This window comes from Felis catus, chromosome B3, assembly GCF_018350175.1.
Source record: "Felis catus isolate Fca126 chromosome B3, F.catus_Fca126_mat1.0, whole genome shotgun sequence".
Classification (NCBI taxonomy): Eukaryota; Metazoa; Chordata; class Mammalia; order Carnivora; family Felidae; genus Felis; species Felis catus.
In genome coordinates, this window is record NC_058373.1 from 84,759,719 (window position 1) to 84,777,220 (window position 17,502).

The 17,502-nt window shown below is 36.6% G+C and overlaps 1 protein-coding gene across 14 annotated transcripts in view; it reads right to left on the reverse strand.

Moving 5' to 3' along the window:
* Positions 1-17,502, reverse strand: part of RALGAPA1 (Ral GTPase activating protein catalytic subunit alpha 1) — a 269,144-nt gene that overhangs the window by 42,204 nt on the left and 209,438 nt on the right. For 13 of the 14 annotated variants that reach the window (XM_045059797.1, XM_045059798.1, XM_045059796.1 and 10 more), the window contains one exon: positions 17,251-17,406. In XM_045059797.1, coding sequence (XP_044915732.1) covers positions 17,251-17,406 — 156 coding nt within the window. Of the gene's footprint in view, positions 1-17,246; positions 17,407-17,502 lie in introns of all 14 variants that reach the window. The other variant, XM_045059801.1, reaches the window with a different exon arrangement.

The window sequence follows — 17,502 nt, forward strand, 5'->3', positions numbered from 1 at the left end:
TACTGAATTAAATGAAATGTTGCCTCAATTTAGTCCCATCCTGATACAGATTTTATTTAAACTGATTTAAATTACCTAGGAGAACTATACCCTTCCAAAATGATGTTGCTTTATTAAATATTGTTTATAATTTTGATGGGCTTCACTTTCATATGGTAGGTACCATATATGTGGAAGTAGTGACAATTTAAAATTTTCACTAAAACAAACAAACCCTTTAAATTGCTTTAAGTAAAAAAGCCTAAGTAATGAGGGTAATTTTCTTCAGTAAAACAGGCATTAACAAAAAACCCAACAGGCATAATTATTTTAACAACTGAAATAATTCACATGCTTGCATTCTAAAATTTCTAAAAAATGGGGCGCCTGGGTGGCTCAGTCGGTTGGGCGTCTGACTTCAGCTCAGTCACAGCTTGTGAGATGAGCCACACACAGGGTTCTGTGCTGACAGCTCAGAGCCTGGAACCTGCTTCAGATTCTGTGTCTCCCTCAATCTCTGTCCTTCCCCCACTCACACTGTCTCCTTCAAAGATAAACATTAAAAAAATTTTTTTTAAATAAATAGATTTCTAAAAAATTATAAATATATGCTTACATTTTAAGTCAGGATACTTCTGAGGTGCCTGGGTGGCTCAGTCATTTAAGTGTCTGACTTGAGCTCAGGTCATGATGTCACGGTTTGTGAGTTCAAGTCCTGCATCAGGCTCTGTGCTGACATTGTACAGCCCGCCTGGCTTACTTGGGATTCTCTCCCTCTCTTTCTGCCCCTCTTCCACTCACATGCATGCACTCTCTCTCACAAAATAAATAAACTTAAAAAAAAGTAACAATACTTCTGACATCTCAATATTAAATAACTGGAATATTATGCCATGCAATTGCCTGTGTCCTTCCTCCCTACTAAATAAGTGGGAAAAATATTAGCACTTTTCCACTTGGTAAATTACCAAATAATTTTAAGTTTATTTATTTTTTCCAAGTTTATTTATTTTGAGAGAGAGAGAGAGACACCATGTGTGTGAGCGGGAGAGGGCCAGAGAGGGAGAGAGAGAATCACAAGCAGGTTCCATGCCATTAGTGCAGAGCCCAATGTGGGGCACGAACTCACAAACTGTGAGATCATGCTCTGAGCAGAAATCAAGAGTTGGACACTTACCTGACTGAGTCACCCAGACACCCCAATAATTTTAAATTTAGAATTAGCTTAAAAGAAAAAAAGTTAAAAGTTTTTCTAAAGTGTGATATTAGAAAAATGGTGGACCAGGGAAGCTCTAAGCTCTTATTTCTCCATAGAAACACTGAAAAATATGAAACTTATAAGTAGAAATTTCACAAAAGAACCTGTTACAGCTAACACATGAATTCAGCAAAGTTGCATGATACAAAATCAACACATGAAAATTAGTTGCATTTCTATATACTAACAATGAACAATTAAAGGTTACAAAACAATTCCATTTATGATTGCATCAAAAAGAATAAAACACTTACAGAAAAATTTAACCGAGGAGGAAAAAGACTTGTATACCAAAAACTGCAAAACAGTGCTGACTTTAAAGACTACAGGAATAAATGGAAAGACATCCCATGTTCATTGAATAGAAAACTTAATACTGTTAAGATGACAGTATTACACGCGCACACACACACACACACACAAAGATGACAGTATTACACAAAGTGGTCCAAAAATTCAATGCAATCTCTATCAAAATCCCAACTAAGTTCTTTGTAGAAATAGAGAAACCTATCCTAAAACTCATCTGAAATCTCAAAAGACCTTGAATAGTAAGGACAATATTGGGGGGAAAAAAAAGAACAAAGTTGTAGGACTCTTACTACTTGATTGAAAAACTTACTACAAAGCTACAGTAATTAAAGCATTTAATTAAAGCAAAAGACCCCCCCCCACACACACACATTTAGACCAAAGAAATGCATACGGAATCCAGAAATAAACCCTTGCATATAAAGTCAACTGATTTTTGACCTGAATGCCGAGATCATTCAATGAGAGAAAGTGCAATCTTTTCAACAAACAGTGGTTGGAAAACTAGGTAGTCATATGAAAAAGAATGAAGTTGAACCCTGATCTCCACTATATACAAAAATTAACCAAAAATGGATTCAAAAATTAAAATGTAAAAGCTAAAATGATAAAAATCTTAGAGGAAAACATATGGGAAAATCTTCATGACATTAGATTTGGCAATGATTTATTGAACTGACACCAAAAGCAAAGGCAACAAGGGGCGCCTGGGTGGCGCAGTCGGTTAAGCGTCCAACTTCAGCCAGGTCACGATCTCGCGGTCTGTGAGTTCGAGCCCCGCGTCAGGCTCTGGGATGATGGCTCAGAGCCTGGAGCCTGTTTCTGATTCTGTGTTTCCCTCTCTCTCTGCCCCTCCCCCATTCATGCTCTGTCTCTCTCTGTCCCAAAAATAAATAAAAGTTGAAAAAAAAATTAAAAAAAAAAAAGCAGAGGCAACAAAACAAAAACGTGATAAATTGGACTCCATCAAAATTACAATTTTTGTACATCAAAGGACACTATCAAGAGAGAGAAGACAAGCCACAAAATGGGAGAAAATATTTGCAAGTCATATAACAGATAAAGGATTAACATCTAGGATATATAAAGAATTTCTATAATTCAACAACAAAAATGTGAACCTAATTAAAAAATGAGTTAAAGACTGAATAGACATTTCTCCAAAGAAGATATACAAATGCCAAAAAGCAATGAAAAGCACATCACTAGTCACTAGGGAAATGCAATTCAAAACCACAATGAAATACCACTATGCATCTATCTACTAGGATATCTACATTTGTTTTTAATGGAAAATAACAAGTGTTGGCAGGATGTGCAAAAATTGGAACTCTTTTGCATTGCTGGTGGGGATGTAAAATGGCACAATTACTGTGGAAAATAGTTCTAGTTCCTCAGAAAACCAAACATACAATTTCCCTATCACCTAGAAATTTCACTCATAGGGATATATCTAGAAGAATTGAAAACTGGGGGGTGCCTAGTCAGTTAAGCATTTGACTTCAGCTCTGGTCACGATCTCACAGTTCCTGAGTTCGGACCCCACATTAGGCTCTCTGCTGTCAGCACAGAGCCCATTTTCGGATCCTCTGTCCCCTCCCCCATTTGTACTCTCTCTTTTTAAAAAATAAACATTAAAAAAATTAAAAAAATTGAAAACAGGGATTCGAACAAATACTTACATGACAGTGCTCAGTGCAGCATTATTTACAATAGCCAAAAAGTAGAAACAACCCAGTGCGTCTATCAGGTGAATACACAAAATATGCTATATACATATAATGGGATATTATTCAACCACAGAAAGAAATGAAATTTTGACACCTGATACAACATGGATGAACCTTGAACACATTATACTAAGTGAAATAAGACAGACACAAAAAGACAAATACTGTATGATGCCACTTACATGAGGTACTTAGAATTGGCAAATTCACTTAGTGTTTACCAAGGGCTGGGAGGAGGGGAGAATGGAGAGTTACTGTTAATGGGTAGAGTTTGTGTTTGAGAAGAAAAAAAATCTGGGATTTCCAGTTTATAGTATGGTACATAAGAAGCTTAGAAGTTGCCACTTTATCCTAACAAGTAAAAAGCTGAACAAACTGGAAAATCAAATACACTTCTTAGATTAGAGAAGTAAGGTCACAGAGCAAATCACTGCCCCCAAAATTGGACAGGCAGGCAAATATGGAGAATGACAACAAAGCAGACACCTCTGTCTGAAACTTGTGGCAAGGTAGGAAAATGTAAATTGTAATTGCAAATTCCTGGAGACTCAGTATGGACAGGGCTAAGAGGCTGAAGATACATCAAAACCAGAGTTAGATAGGGATGATAAAATTACAACTATGATTAACATGCTAAGGGTTCTAATGGAAAAAGCAGACAACATGTGAGAACAGATAGATAACATAAGCAGAGAGATAGAAATTTTCAGGGAGAATTAAAAAGAAATTTTAGAGATAAAAAACAATCTAACTGACATGAAGAATGCCTCTGATGATCTCATTAGTAAACTAGACATGGCTAAGGAAAGAACCTCAGTCTGATAACAATAGAAACTTCTAAACCTGAAATCCAATGAGAAAAAAGACTGGAAAAAAAAAAAACCAAACAAAATATCCAAGAACTGTGGGACCACAAACACTGTAACACACATAAGAGAAGAAGAAGAAAGAAAGGAACAAAAGCATTATTTGAAGCAAAACTGAGAACTGCCCCAAATTAATGTCAGATATCAAATCACAGATCCAAGAAGCTCAGAGAACACTAAGCAGGATAAATGCCCCCAAAACTACATTTAGGCATATCATCAAACTTCAGAAAATTACAGATATAGAAAAAAATCTTAAGACAGAGGAAAAGAGCTATTTTATTTATAGAGGAGCAAAGATAAAACATCTGACTTCTCCCCTGAAACCACATTAGCAAGAGAGTGAAGTGAAATATTTAAAGTGCTGAGAAACAAAACTACTGACACCTAGAATTCTGTACTCTGTAAAATAATCCTTCAAAAGTAAAGGAGAATAAAGACTTTCTCAAACAAAAATTGAGGGAATTTGTTGCCGGTAGACCTACCTTACAAGAAATGTGAAAAGAAGTTCTTCAGAGAGAAGGAAAATCATACAGGTTAGAAATACATATCTATATAAAGAAAAGCACCAAGTAATCAATAACTGAAGAGAAAATAAACTTTCATTTTTCTTATTCTTAATTGATCTAATAGATCACAGTTTGTTCAAAGCAGTAATAGGAACAATGCATTTGATTATGTCTGCTTATGTGTGTGTGTATATATACATATGTGTGTGTGTGTGTGTGTGTGTGTGTATATATATATATATATATATATATATATGCTTATCTATAAGTAAAATAAATGATAGCAATGATACAGGGCTAGAAGGGAAAAATTAAACATATGATGTTATTATAAGGTATTTGTAATATCCATGAAGCAGTATGGTATTATTTGAAAGTGGACTTGGATTAGCTCTAAATGTACAGTATAAACTCCAGGGCTGTGGCTAAAAAAAGTTAAAAAAGAAAAGAAGTATAATTGATATGCTAAGAAAGGAGAGAAAATGGAATCATTTTATAAAGTGCTCAGTTATAACTAGAGAAGGCAAAAAACGTGTGGAATACGAAAACAGAAACAAAGAACAAGGGTAACAAATAGAAAAAAGTAACAAATGTGGAAAATATTAGTCCAACTATATCATCACTTTATATGTCAATGGTCTAAGTATACTATTAAAAGACAGACACTGTCAGAGTGGATCAAAAAAATAAGACTCATTTTAAATACTAAGACATCTAGATTAAAAGTAAAGGAATGGAAAAATATACCATGATAATACCAATAGAAAGAAAAGTGGGAGTACCTATATTAATTTCAGACAGAGCAGACTTCAGAGCAAGTAAAGTTATCAGGGATAAAGAGGGACATCACCTAATGATAAAGAGGCTGGTACTCCAAGAAGACATACCCAATCCTTAACGTGTATGCATCTAACAACAGAGGGTCAAAATATATTAGGCAAAAAACTGATAGAACTGCAAGTAAAAGTAGAAGAATCCACTATTATAGCTAGAGACTTTAATACCCATCTATCCGAAATGGAGAGATCCAGCAGGCAGAAAATTGGTAAGGATATAGTTGAACTCAACAGCTCTATCAATCAACTGGATATAATTGACATTTATAGACTACTTCATCCAACAATAGCAGATTACACATTCTTCCCAGATTCACATGGAATATTCACTAGATTGACTACATTTGGGCCATAAAACACACCTTCATAAATTTAAAAGAATAGAAATCATACAATGTCTATTTTCAGACCACAATGGAATTAAACTAGAAATCGACAACAAAAAGATAGCTGGAAAACCCCCAAATACTTGGAGATTAAGCAACTTCTAAATAACACATAAGTCAAAGTATTCTCAAGAGAAAATTAAAAATATTTTGAACTAAATGAAAATGTTCTGGAAATAGATACTTGTGATGATTGCACATTATAAATGTTTATGCCAATGAACTGTACATTTAAAAATGGTTAAGACAGGACTTCTGAGAAGATAGTGGAGTCAAAGTATCCTAAGCTCACCTCATCCCACAGACACACTGAGGTAACAGCCACATCAGTGAAACTAACTCTGAAAATGACTCACAACTTGAAGACTGGCAGAACAGAGCTTCCATAGTTAATGGTACAGAGAAGACCACATCAAAAACGGTAGAAGGAGCAGAAGCGTGGTTGGGAACTCTCCCTCCCAGAATCCTCCCCTGTCCCTGTGAGAAAAATCATAAACGAGAGGGACACTCTAAACATAAAGAAGCAAGAGGATCAGACCCAACCCCAGGCACCCCAGGCATGGGGATGCCCATGAGACTTTGGCTTTGAAAACCAGTGGCTTAACTTTGAGGATTTTTCAATCAGTAGGGTTTAACTTCGACTACTTTAAAACTGAGTTCCTGGGGTGCCTGGGTGGTTCAGTTGGTTAAGTGTCCAACTTTGGCTCAGGTCATGATCTTGAGGTTTATGAGTTCGAGCCCCAAGTCGGGGCTCTGTACTGACAGCTCAGAGCCTGGAGACTGCTTCTGATTCTGGGTCTCCCTCTCTCTTTGCCCCTCCTCTGCTCGTGCTCTGTCTGTCTCTGTCTCAAAACAAAAAACAAAAAACAAAAAACAAACATTAAAAAAAAATAAACAAAACTGAGTTCCCACCCTTAAAGAGCCAGCATAACAAATAACCCAGGAGATATACAGCACAGAAGCACCAGTTTGAAAAGCAACTGGGGTAGGGCGCCTGAATGGCTCAGTTGATTGAGTGTCTGACTCTTGATTTTGGCTCAGGTCATGATCTCATGGTTTGTGGGATTGAGCCCTGCATCAGGCTTTGTGATGGCAACATGGAACTTGTTGGGATTCTCTCTCCTTCTCTCTCTGCCTCTCCTCTGCTTATGCTCTCTCTCCCAATCTCTCTCAAAAATATATAAACATTAAAATAAATTTTTTTTTTCAACGTTTATTTATTTTTGGGACAGAGAGAGACAGAGCATGAACGGGGGAGGGGCAGAGAGAGAGGGAGACACAGAATCGGAAACAGGCTCCAGGCTCCGAGCCATCAACCCAGAGCCCGACGCGGGGCTCGAACCCACGGACCGCGAGATCGTGACCTGGCTGAAGTCGGATGCTTAACCGACTGCGCCACCCAGGCGCCCCTATAAACGTTAAAATAAATGAAGGAGCACTTGGGTGGCTCAGTCAGTTAAGCGTCCAACTTCGGTTCAGGTCATGATTTCATGGTCCATGGTTTTGAGCCCCACGATTGGCTCTGTGCTTACAGCTCAGAGCCTGAAGCCCACTTCAGATTCTGTGTCTCCCTCTCTGTCTCTGGTCTTCCTCTGCTTGTGTGCTCTCTTTCTCTCTCTCAAAAATAAATAAATAAACATTAAAAATAAAAACCAACTGGAGTATGAGAAGTAGATTTAATCTATTTACTAATCTCAAAACGTGTTGGAGGGGCAGGGATCTTTGGAAGAATTTTCCAAAAACAAAAGTGCTGGCTGGCAGACCATTCCTCGCCTGCCTCCCTTCCACCCTAGACAGCCAGATATTTGTGGGAAGCAGAGTGAACGTTCTCTGTGTATCTTGTTAGCACCGTGGTTCCCACCCCATCCAACCAGCCCTACTCCACAGACATTCCTGCAAAGTGGCTCCTGCTCTGAAAAACCCTGCTGCAAATAACCCTAGCAGAAACCTGCACCACTCCAAAGTGATTTGTGTCTTGGGGACAGGAGAAGATAACCACACACACCAGTGTGCCCACAGTCCTGGCAGCTGAACCTTGCAACTGGCAATGCAAAGGGAGTGCCCTGCTGATCAGTGTGACTGCACCCCTACTCATGTGACTAGGGGCAGGCACCTGGTTTGTTGGCCCCACTCATCAATGGAAGCCTCTAAGAGCAGAACAGGGAGAGAGCCATATAGTGCCTAGGTTGAGGGCAGGTATCTGGTCTGACTGCTGATACCACCCAACTACAAGCCTGTGGTGGCCCCAGACAGGCCCCTTAACAGCACAGGGGCCAAACTCCTGCCCAGTATGCTCACAACAGGCAAAGTGGGCCACTGTAGTTGACTGTACTGAATGTAAACACAGCTCAGCCACAACAGTACGGAGCATGCAGCTCACATAGGAGACACTGCTGAAGTGCCTGGTTCTGATGAACAGGAGAACATTGTGCTAGAGGGCACCAAAGGATGTCTTCTTCATAAGGCTACTACTTTGCAGATCAGGAGATGTAGCTGACTTTCCTAATACACAGAAACAAACACAGAGAGTCAGACAAAATGAGGAGACAGAGGAATTATGTCCCAAATGAAAGAACAAAACAAAGCCACAGCAAAAGAGCTGCATGAAACAGAGATAACAATAGGCCTGATAAAGAATTCAAAGTAATGGTCGTAAAGATACTGGATTTGAGAAAACAGTAGGGGATCTCAATGAGATCTTCAAGAAGGAGATAGAAAATATAAAAAAGAACCAGTCAGAGATGAAGAACTCCAATTCTATAACTGAGATAAAAAACACACTAGAGGGAATCAACAGCAGATCAGGAGACAGAAGAATGGATCAGTGATCTGGAAGGAAGAGCAATGAAAAGCAACCAAGCTGAATAGTGAACAGAAAAAAATAATAAAAAATGAGAATAGGTTAAGGAAAATCTCTCACATCATCAAGCATAATAACATTCACATTACAGAGATGTCAGAAGGAGGAGAGAGAAGGAAATAAGAGATGAACACTTCCCTAATCTGGGCAGGGTAACAGAAACCCAGATCCAGGAAGCAAAGAGACCCCCAACAAAATTAATCCAAAGAGGTTCATACCAAGACATAATCATGAAAATGGCAAAAAGTAGTGAGAAGGAGAGAATTTTAAAAGCAGCAAGAGAAAAGTTATACACAGGGGAAACCACATAAGGCTGTCAGATGATTTTTCAGCAGAAACTTTGTAGGCCAGAGGGGAATGCAATGATATATTCAAAGTACTGAAAGGAAAAAACCCTGAAACTGAGAATACTCTACCCAGCAAGATCATCATTCAGAGTAGAAGGAGAGAGAGAGTTTCCCAGACACACAAAACCATCACCACTAAGTCAGCCTTACAAGAAATGTTAAAGGGAATTCTTTGGGTGGGAAGAAAAAGCCAAAATAGTTATAAGAAAATAACGAAAGGAAAAAAATTTCACAAGTAATCACAAACATATAATAAAAGCAGATTGACCACTTATAAAACCAGTATTAAAGTTAAAACACGAAAGTAGTAAAGCCAATTATCTTTATAAAAATCAGTCAAGGGATTCACAAAATAAAAGGATATGAAGTATGACATCATATACATAAAATGTGGGCTGAGGAGTAATAATAGATTCAAACATAAGTGACCATCAACTTAATACAGACTGCTATATGCATAAAATGTTACACATGAACCTAATGATAACCACAAATCAAAAACCTGTAATAGATACACAAAAAATAAAGAGAAAAAAAATCAAAGCATTAATACTAAAGATAGCCATCAAGCCACAGGGGAGAGCAAGAGAAGAAGGAACAGAGAACAGCTACAAAAAGAACTGCAAAACAAGTAACAAAATGGTAGTAAGTACATACCTATCAATAAATAGTCTAAATATAAATGAACTAAATGCTCCAATCAAAAGACAAAGGATGACTGAATGGATTAAAAAAGCAACATTTATATCTTGCCTAAGAGAAACTCACTTCAGACCAAAGGACACATGCAGACTGAAAGTGAAGGGATGAGAAAACATTTACCATGCAAATGGAAGCAAAAAGAAGGCTGGAGATGCAACACCTATATCAAACAAAATAGACTTTAAAACAAAGACTGTCTGAAGAGACAAAGAAGGACAATAATCATAAAGGGAACACTCCAACAAGAGTTGTAACATTTGTAAATATATATGTACTCAATACATAAAGCAACTTGTAACAGACATAAAGTAGCTTTTGAATGACACATTAGACCAGATGGACCTAACAGATATATTCAGACATTCCTTCCAGAAACAGGGAAATATATATTCTTTTCAAGTGCACATGGAACATTCTCCAGAATAAATCACATTAGACCAAAAACAACACTCAATAAATTAAAAAACGATTTAAACCTTATCATGCATCTTATGTGACCACAAAAGTATGAAACTAGAAATCAATCACAAGAAAAAGATGTGGAAAAAACAAAATACATGGAGACAAAACACATGCTACTAAACATTAAATGGTTCAACCAAGAAATCAAAGAGAAAATACAAAATACATGGAGCCAAATGAAAATAAAAACACAAGGGTCCAACATCTTTGAGATGCAGTACAGGCTGTTCTAAGAGAGAAATTTATAGTAATACAGGCCCACCTCATAAAACAAAAATCTCAAAAAGCAACCTAACCTTACACCTAAAGGAACTAGAAAAAGAAGAACCAAGAAAGCCCAAAGCCAGTAGAATAAATAATAAAGATTAGAGCAGAAATAAATGAAATAGAAACTAAAAACAATAGAACAGATGAATAAAACCAGGAGCTGGTTCTTTGAAAAGTTAGCCAGACTCTGAAAAAAAAAAAAAAAAAGAACCCAAATAAATACGATTCAACATAGTACTAGGAGTACTAACCACAGCAATCAGAAAAGAGAAAGAAAGAAAAGCCATCCAAATTTGTAAGGAAGAAGTAAACCTGTCACTATGTGCAAATGACATTATACAATAGAAAACTCTAAAGACTCCACCAAAAAACTACGAGAACTGACAAATAATGCAGTAAAGTTGTAAGGTACAAAGTCAATATATAGAAATACTTTGTATTTCTTGACACTAATAAAAAAGAGGGAGAAACAGAAATTGAGAAAACAATCCCATTTACAACTGCTCCAAAAAGAATAAAATGCCTAGGAATAAACTGCACTCCTAAAACTATAAAACACTGATGAAGGAAACCGAAGATGACACAAATGGAAAGATATTCCTTGCTCATGGAATGGAAAAGCCAACGTTTTAAAATGTCCATACTGCCTAAACCAATCTATGAATTCAATAAAACCCTTATCAAAATACCAACAGCAATTTTTACAAAACTAGGATAATCCTAAAATTTGTATGGAACCATGAAAGACCCCAAAGAGCCAAAGCAATCTTGAGAAAGAACAAAGCTGGAGGTATCATAATCCCAGATTTCAAGATACACTACAAAACATTAGTAATCAAAACAGTATGGTACTAGTACAAAAACAGACACATAGATTAATGGAAGAGTACAGAGAGCCTAGAAATAAACCAGTGCTTATATGGTCAATTAATCTAAGACAAAGGAGGGAGAAATATACACGGGGGGAGAAGACAGTCCCTTCAACAAACAGTACTGGGAAAACTGGACAGCATGCAAAAGAATGCTGCACTGGACATGCTTAAGAATGAAACTGGACCACTTTCCTACACCATACACACACAAAAAAACCTCAAAATGGATGAAACATCTAAATGTGAGACATGAAACCATAAAACTCCTAGACGAAAACATCGGCAATAATTTGACATCAGCCACAGAAGCATTTTTGTAGCTATGCCTTCTCAGACAAGGAAAACAAAAGCAAAATTAAACTACTGGGACTACAACAAAATAAAAAGCATTTGCATAGTGAAGAAAATCATCAACAAAAGGACAAGGCAGCCTACTGAATTAGAGAAGACATCTGCAAATAACATATCTGATAAGGACTTAATACACTATCTTAAATATATAGAGAACTTGTCCAACTTAACACCAAAATAATAACATGATTAAAAATGGGCAGAGGACCTGAATGACATTTTTCCAAAGAAGACACACAGATGGCCAACAGACACATGAAAAGATGCTCAACATCATCAGGGAACAACAAATCAAAACCATAATGAGATACCACTTTACACCAGTCTGAATGGCTAGAATCAAAAACAAAACAAAAGAACTGCCATGAAATAATAAGTATCAGCAAGGATGTAGAGAAACAAGAACACCTGTGCACTGTTGGTGGAAATGCAAACTGGTGCAGTCACTGTGGAAAACAGTAAGGAAAACAGAATTATCATATGACCCAGTAATTCCACTACTGGGTATTTACTCAAAGAAAACAAAACACTAGTTTGGAAAGATATATGCACCTCTGTGTTTACTGCAGCATTATTTATAACAGCCAAGATACAGAAGCAATCCAAGTATTCATCCACAGATGAATGGATAAAGAAGATGTGGAAATATATATACATTAGAACATTACTCATCCATAAAAACAAATGAGATCTTATCATCAGTGACAATTTGGATGGACCAAAAGGTATAATGCTAAGTGAAACATCAGTCAAAAAAAGACAAATACCAAATGATTTCATTCATGTGTGGAACATAAGAAAAAGAACAAACTAACAAAGAAAAAATGGACAAAGACAAAATCAGATTCTTAAATACAGAGAAAGAAACCTGGTGGTTGCCAGAGGGGGGAAGGGTGGAAGGATAGGTGAAATAGATAAAAGAGATTAAGAGTACACTTATCAATAATAATAATGAGCACTGAGTAATGTACAGAACTGTTGAATCATTATACTGTACACCTAAAACTAATGTGACACTGTATGTGAATTATACTTTGGTGAAAAAGAAATTTCCAAACCCTAAAAATATTAAATAAAAAAAAAATTTTTAGGGGCGCCTGGGTGGCGCAGTCGGTTAAGCGTCCGACTTCAGCCAGGTCACGATCTCGCGGTCCGTGAGTTCGAGCCCCGCGTCAGGCTCTGGGCTGAATGGCTCAGAGCCTGGAGCCTGTTTCCGATTCTGTGTCTCCCTCTCTCTCTGCCCCTCCCCCGTTCATGCTCTGTCTCTCTCTGTCCCCAAAAAATAAATAAACGTTGAAAAAAAAATTTTTTAAAGGTGACAATGATAGATTATATTTTTTACCACCAGAACAACAAAAACTTTCTGTAGGTGTGGATGAAACAAACTATTAGCGTTCAATGTTTAATCCCTCAAAATTCTCTAATAAATCCAGCACTTACAAATTTTACCATTTAATAATATAATTTTAATTAGAACTCAACCATTTAACAATTCTTAAATGATATAATCCTCTCCAAAATTAATTTTTTTATGATAATGAATTGTTAAACATCTGTTTCAGAAACTTCTTAAGTAATTAAGGACAAACCCTCATGACTATTTTGAAGAAAATAAGAAATCTTACTTATTTGACATTTCAACAAAGGTCACAGGAAAAAGATTTTATTTTATTTAATTAATTAATTAATTTTTCAATATATGAAATTTATTGTCAAATTGGTTTCCATACAACACCCAGTGCTCATCCCAAAAGGTGCCTTCCTCAATACCCATCACTCACCCTCCCCTCCCTCCCACCCCCCATCAGCCCTCAGTTTGTTCTCAGTTTTTAAGAGTCTCTTATGCTTTGGCTCTCTCCCACTCTAACCTCTTTTTTTTTTTTCCTTCCCCTCCCCCATGGGTTTCTGTTAAGTTTCTCAGGATCCACATAACAGTGAAAACAGATGGTATCTGTCTTTCTCTGTATGGCTTATTTCACTTAGCATCACACTCTCCAGTTCCATCCACGTTGCTACAAAGGGCCATATTTCGTTCTTTCTCATTGCCATGTAGTACTCCATTGTGTATATAAACCACAATTTCTTTATCCATTCATCAATTGATGGCCATTTAGGCTCTTTCCATAATTTGGCTATTGTTGAGAGTGCTGCTATAAACATTGGGGTACATGTGCCCCTATGCCTCAGTACTCCTGTATCCCTTGGGTAAATTCCTAGCAGTGCTATTGCTGGGTCATAAGGTAGGTCTTATTTAATTTTCTGAGGAACCTCCACACTGTTTTCCAGAGTGGCTGCACCAATTTGCATTCCCACCAACAGTGCAAGAGAGTTCCCGTTTCTCCACATCCTCTCCAGCATCTATAGTCTCCTGATTTGTTCATTTTGGCCACTCTGACTGGCGTGAGGTGATATCTGAGTGTGGTTTTGATTTGTATTTCCCTGATAAGGAGCGACGTTGAGCATCTTTTCATGTGCCTGTTGGCCATCCAGATGTCTTCTTTAGAGAAGTGTCTATTCATGTTTTCTGCCCATTTCTTCACTGGGTGATTTGTTTTTCGGGTGTGGAGTTTGGTGAGCTCTTTATAGATTTTGGATACTAGCCCTTTGTCTGATATGTCATTTGCGAATATCTTTTCCCACTCCGTTGGTTGCTTTTTAGTTTTGTTGGTTGTTTCCTTTGCTGTGCAGAAGCTTTTTATCTTCATAAGGTCCCAGTAATTCATTTTTGCTTTTAATTCCCTTGCCTTTGGGGATGTGTCGAGTAAGAGATTGCTACAGCTGAGGTCAGAGAGGTCTTTTCCTGCTTTTTCCTTTAGGGGTTTGATGGTTTCCTGTCTCACATTCAGGTCCTTTATCCATTTTGAGTTTATTTTTGTGAATGGTGTGAGAAAGTGGTCTAGTTTCAACCTTCTGCATGTTGCTGTCCAGTTCTCCCAGCACCATTTGTTAAAGAGGCTGTCTTTTTTCCATTGGATGTTCTTTCCTGCTTTGTCAAAGATGAGTTGGCCATACGTTTGTGGGTCTAGTTCTGGGGTTTCTATTCGGTTCCATTGGTCTGTTTTTGTGCCAATACCATGCTGTCTTGATGATTACAGCTTTGTAGTAGAGGCTAAAGTCTGGGATTGTGATGCCTCCTGCTTTGGTCTTCTTCAAAATTACTTTGGCTATTCGGGGCCTTTGATGGTTCCATATGAATTTTAGATGTGCTTGTTCTAGTTTCGAGAAGAATGCTGGTGCAATTTTGATTGGGATTGCATTGAATGTGTAGATAGCTTTGGGTAGTATTGACATTTTGACAATATTTATTCTTCCAATCCATGAGCAGGGAATGTCTTTCCATTTCTTTATATCTTCTTCAATTACCTTCATAAGCTTTCTATAGTTTTCAGCATACAGATCTGTTACATCTTTGGTTGGATTTATTCCTAGGTATTTTATGCTTCTTGGTGCAATTGTGAATGGGATCAGTTTCTTTATTTGTCTTTCTGTTGCTTCATTGTTAGTGTATAAGAATGCAACTGATTTCTGTACACTGATTTTGTATCCTGCAACTTTGCTGAATTCATGTATCAGTTCTAGTAGACTTTTGGTGGAGTCTATCGGATTTTCCATGTATAATATCATGTCATCTGCAAAAAGCGAAAGCTTGACTTCATCTTTGCCAATTTTGATGCCTTTGATTTCCTTTTGTTGTCTGATTGCTGATGCTAGAACTTCCAACACTATGTTAAATAACAGCAGTGAGAGTGGGCATCCCTGCCGTGTTCCTGATCTCAAGGAAAAAGCTCTCAGTTTTTCCCCATTGAGGATGATGTTAGCTGTGGGCTTTTCATAAATGGCTTTTATGATGTTTAAGTATGTTCCTTCTATCCCAACTTTCTCAAGTGTTTTTATTAAGGGTGCTGGATTTTGTCAAAGGCTTTTTCTGCATCGATTGACAGGATCATATGGTTCTTATCTTTTCTTTTATTAATGTGATGTATCACGTTGATTGATTTGCGAATGTTGATCCAGCCCTGCATCCCAGGAATGAATCCCACTTGATCATGGTGAATAATTCTTTTTATATGCTGCTGAATTCGATTTGCTAGTATCTTATTGAGAATTTTTGCATCAGAGGAAAAAGATTTTAAGTACCACATAATTATCATGCTTAATATAGTGAAGTAAAAATATCCTGACATAATTTTCTTTAAAAAATAAAAAAAAGCTTTTTAACAAAAAATGATGTACTTTGTTCTGTTCTTGTGTTTGCAATCTAAGATACTATTAATTTTAGACTTTAGAAATTGTATATGGAGCCCTGAAAATGATAATGATAAATATGAGTCATGGGCAAGTTCTTAATGATTAAAATGATCTTTTTGCACTATACTCATAATTGTCTCTAGGTGTGACTTATTTTCATAGAGATTTAACATGAGTTGATGGAAGAAAGTGCTTAATTGAAGTTTTAATGAAGTTTTATACTCCAATCCAACTCTTTACCATCTTCTTGTCAGTATTCATGGTTCATTTTCTATTTCTAAAAACTACAGGACAAGAAATTCTATACTACTAAATTACTACTCATTGCAATCTAATTAGCATCCATATATAATTATCAACCATTAGTCATTTAGTAGGCAATTTCCAATAGTATTCTAAACTGTAAACAGAAAGCATCAAGGGTATTAAATCAATCTTACCAAATATTTGCGAGCAGTTCTGAAGTTCCTTTACAAAAGAGCAGGAGAATAGTCATTTTCACAGTTTATTAATAAAGCATAAAGAGTTTTGATATCAGGCAGAAGAGTATCAAGTAAAATGACCAATGATATTAAGTTAGCAGTTTTTAATAAATTGAAGGAGGAGGAGGAAGAGAAGGTAAAGAAATGTTGGACAAGGTAAGGTTTTACTCTGAAAAATATTTCTCCCTAAGAAAACCAAACATGGACTGAATATATACAACTGTGCCAGAACAACTTTTGAATGCCAGTGCCAGCCACAGAAAAATGGTAGTGTAGGTTTTTAAAAGATGTGGGCCATCAAAACCATTCCATCATATCTCTCATAAATTCTAAGGCAGTAAAATGTTTTTCATAATTAATGAAGGCTTACTTTATTTGCTTTGTTAGTTTTAGTTAAAACTTGTGATAAAGTGTTATATTTTAAGTGCTTTGTAATAATTTATCTATATTTTTTGCTCTCTCTCATTCAGTGTAACAGTTATATCTATCCATGTATGAAAAGACTTGAAATACAATTTCACCAATTTGAACATATAAAGAAGTTTTCTCAATTTGTCATATCCCCATTTTCTTGAAGACAAATCCTTTGTTAAGGCAATTAACTTTCAACGTTATTGTTAAAGAAAACAGCATTTGCTTTACAACAATCCTGTTTCTGAAGACAGCATTAGATGAAGAGTGTGGAGTACTCAGAAATAGTGCTTGATCAGTTAGATTACTTACATATTTTATATATTTATTTTCTTAATTACTAGGATTTCAATGTTTTTTCTCAGCACTTACTTTTTTGGTCAAAGAGTCATCAGTATCAGAAGGCATTCTTGTTGATACATGAAATATTACTTCTACTGTGGAGGTAGCAAAATACGGTGTGGTCAATCCAGTGCTTTTGTTTTTTTGTAGTCCTCCCATGAAACCACAGTGGTTTGTAAGATTGACCTGGGAGCAATGAAGAGACACATAATATTAGTCAACTAAACAAAACTCGGGAACTTACTATTGAAAAAGACTCAAATTTCTCAATTTGCAAAAATA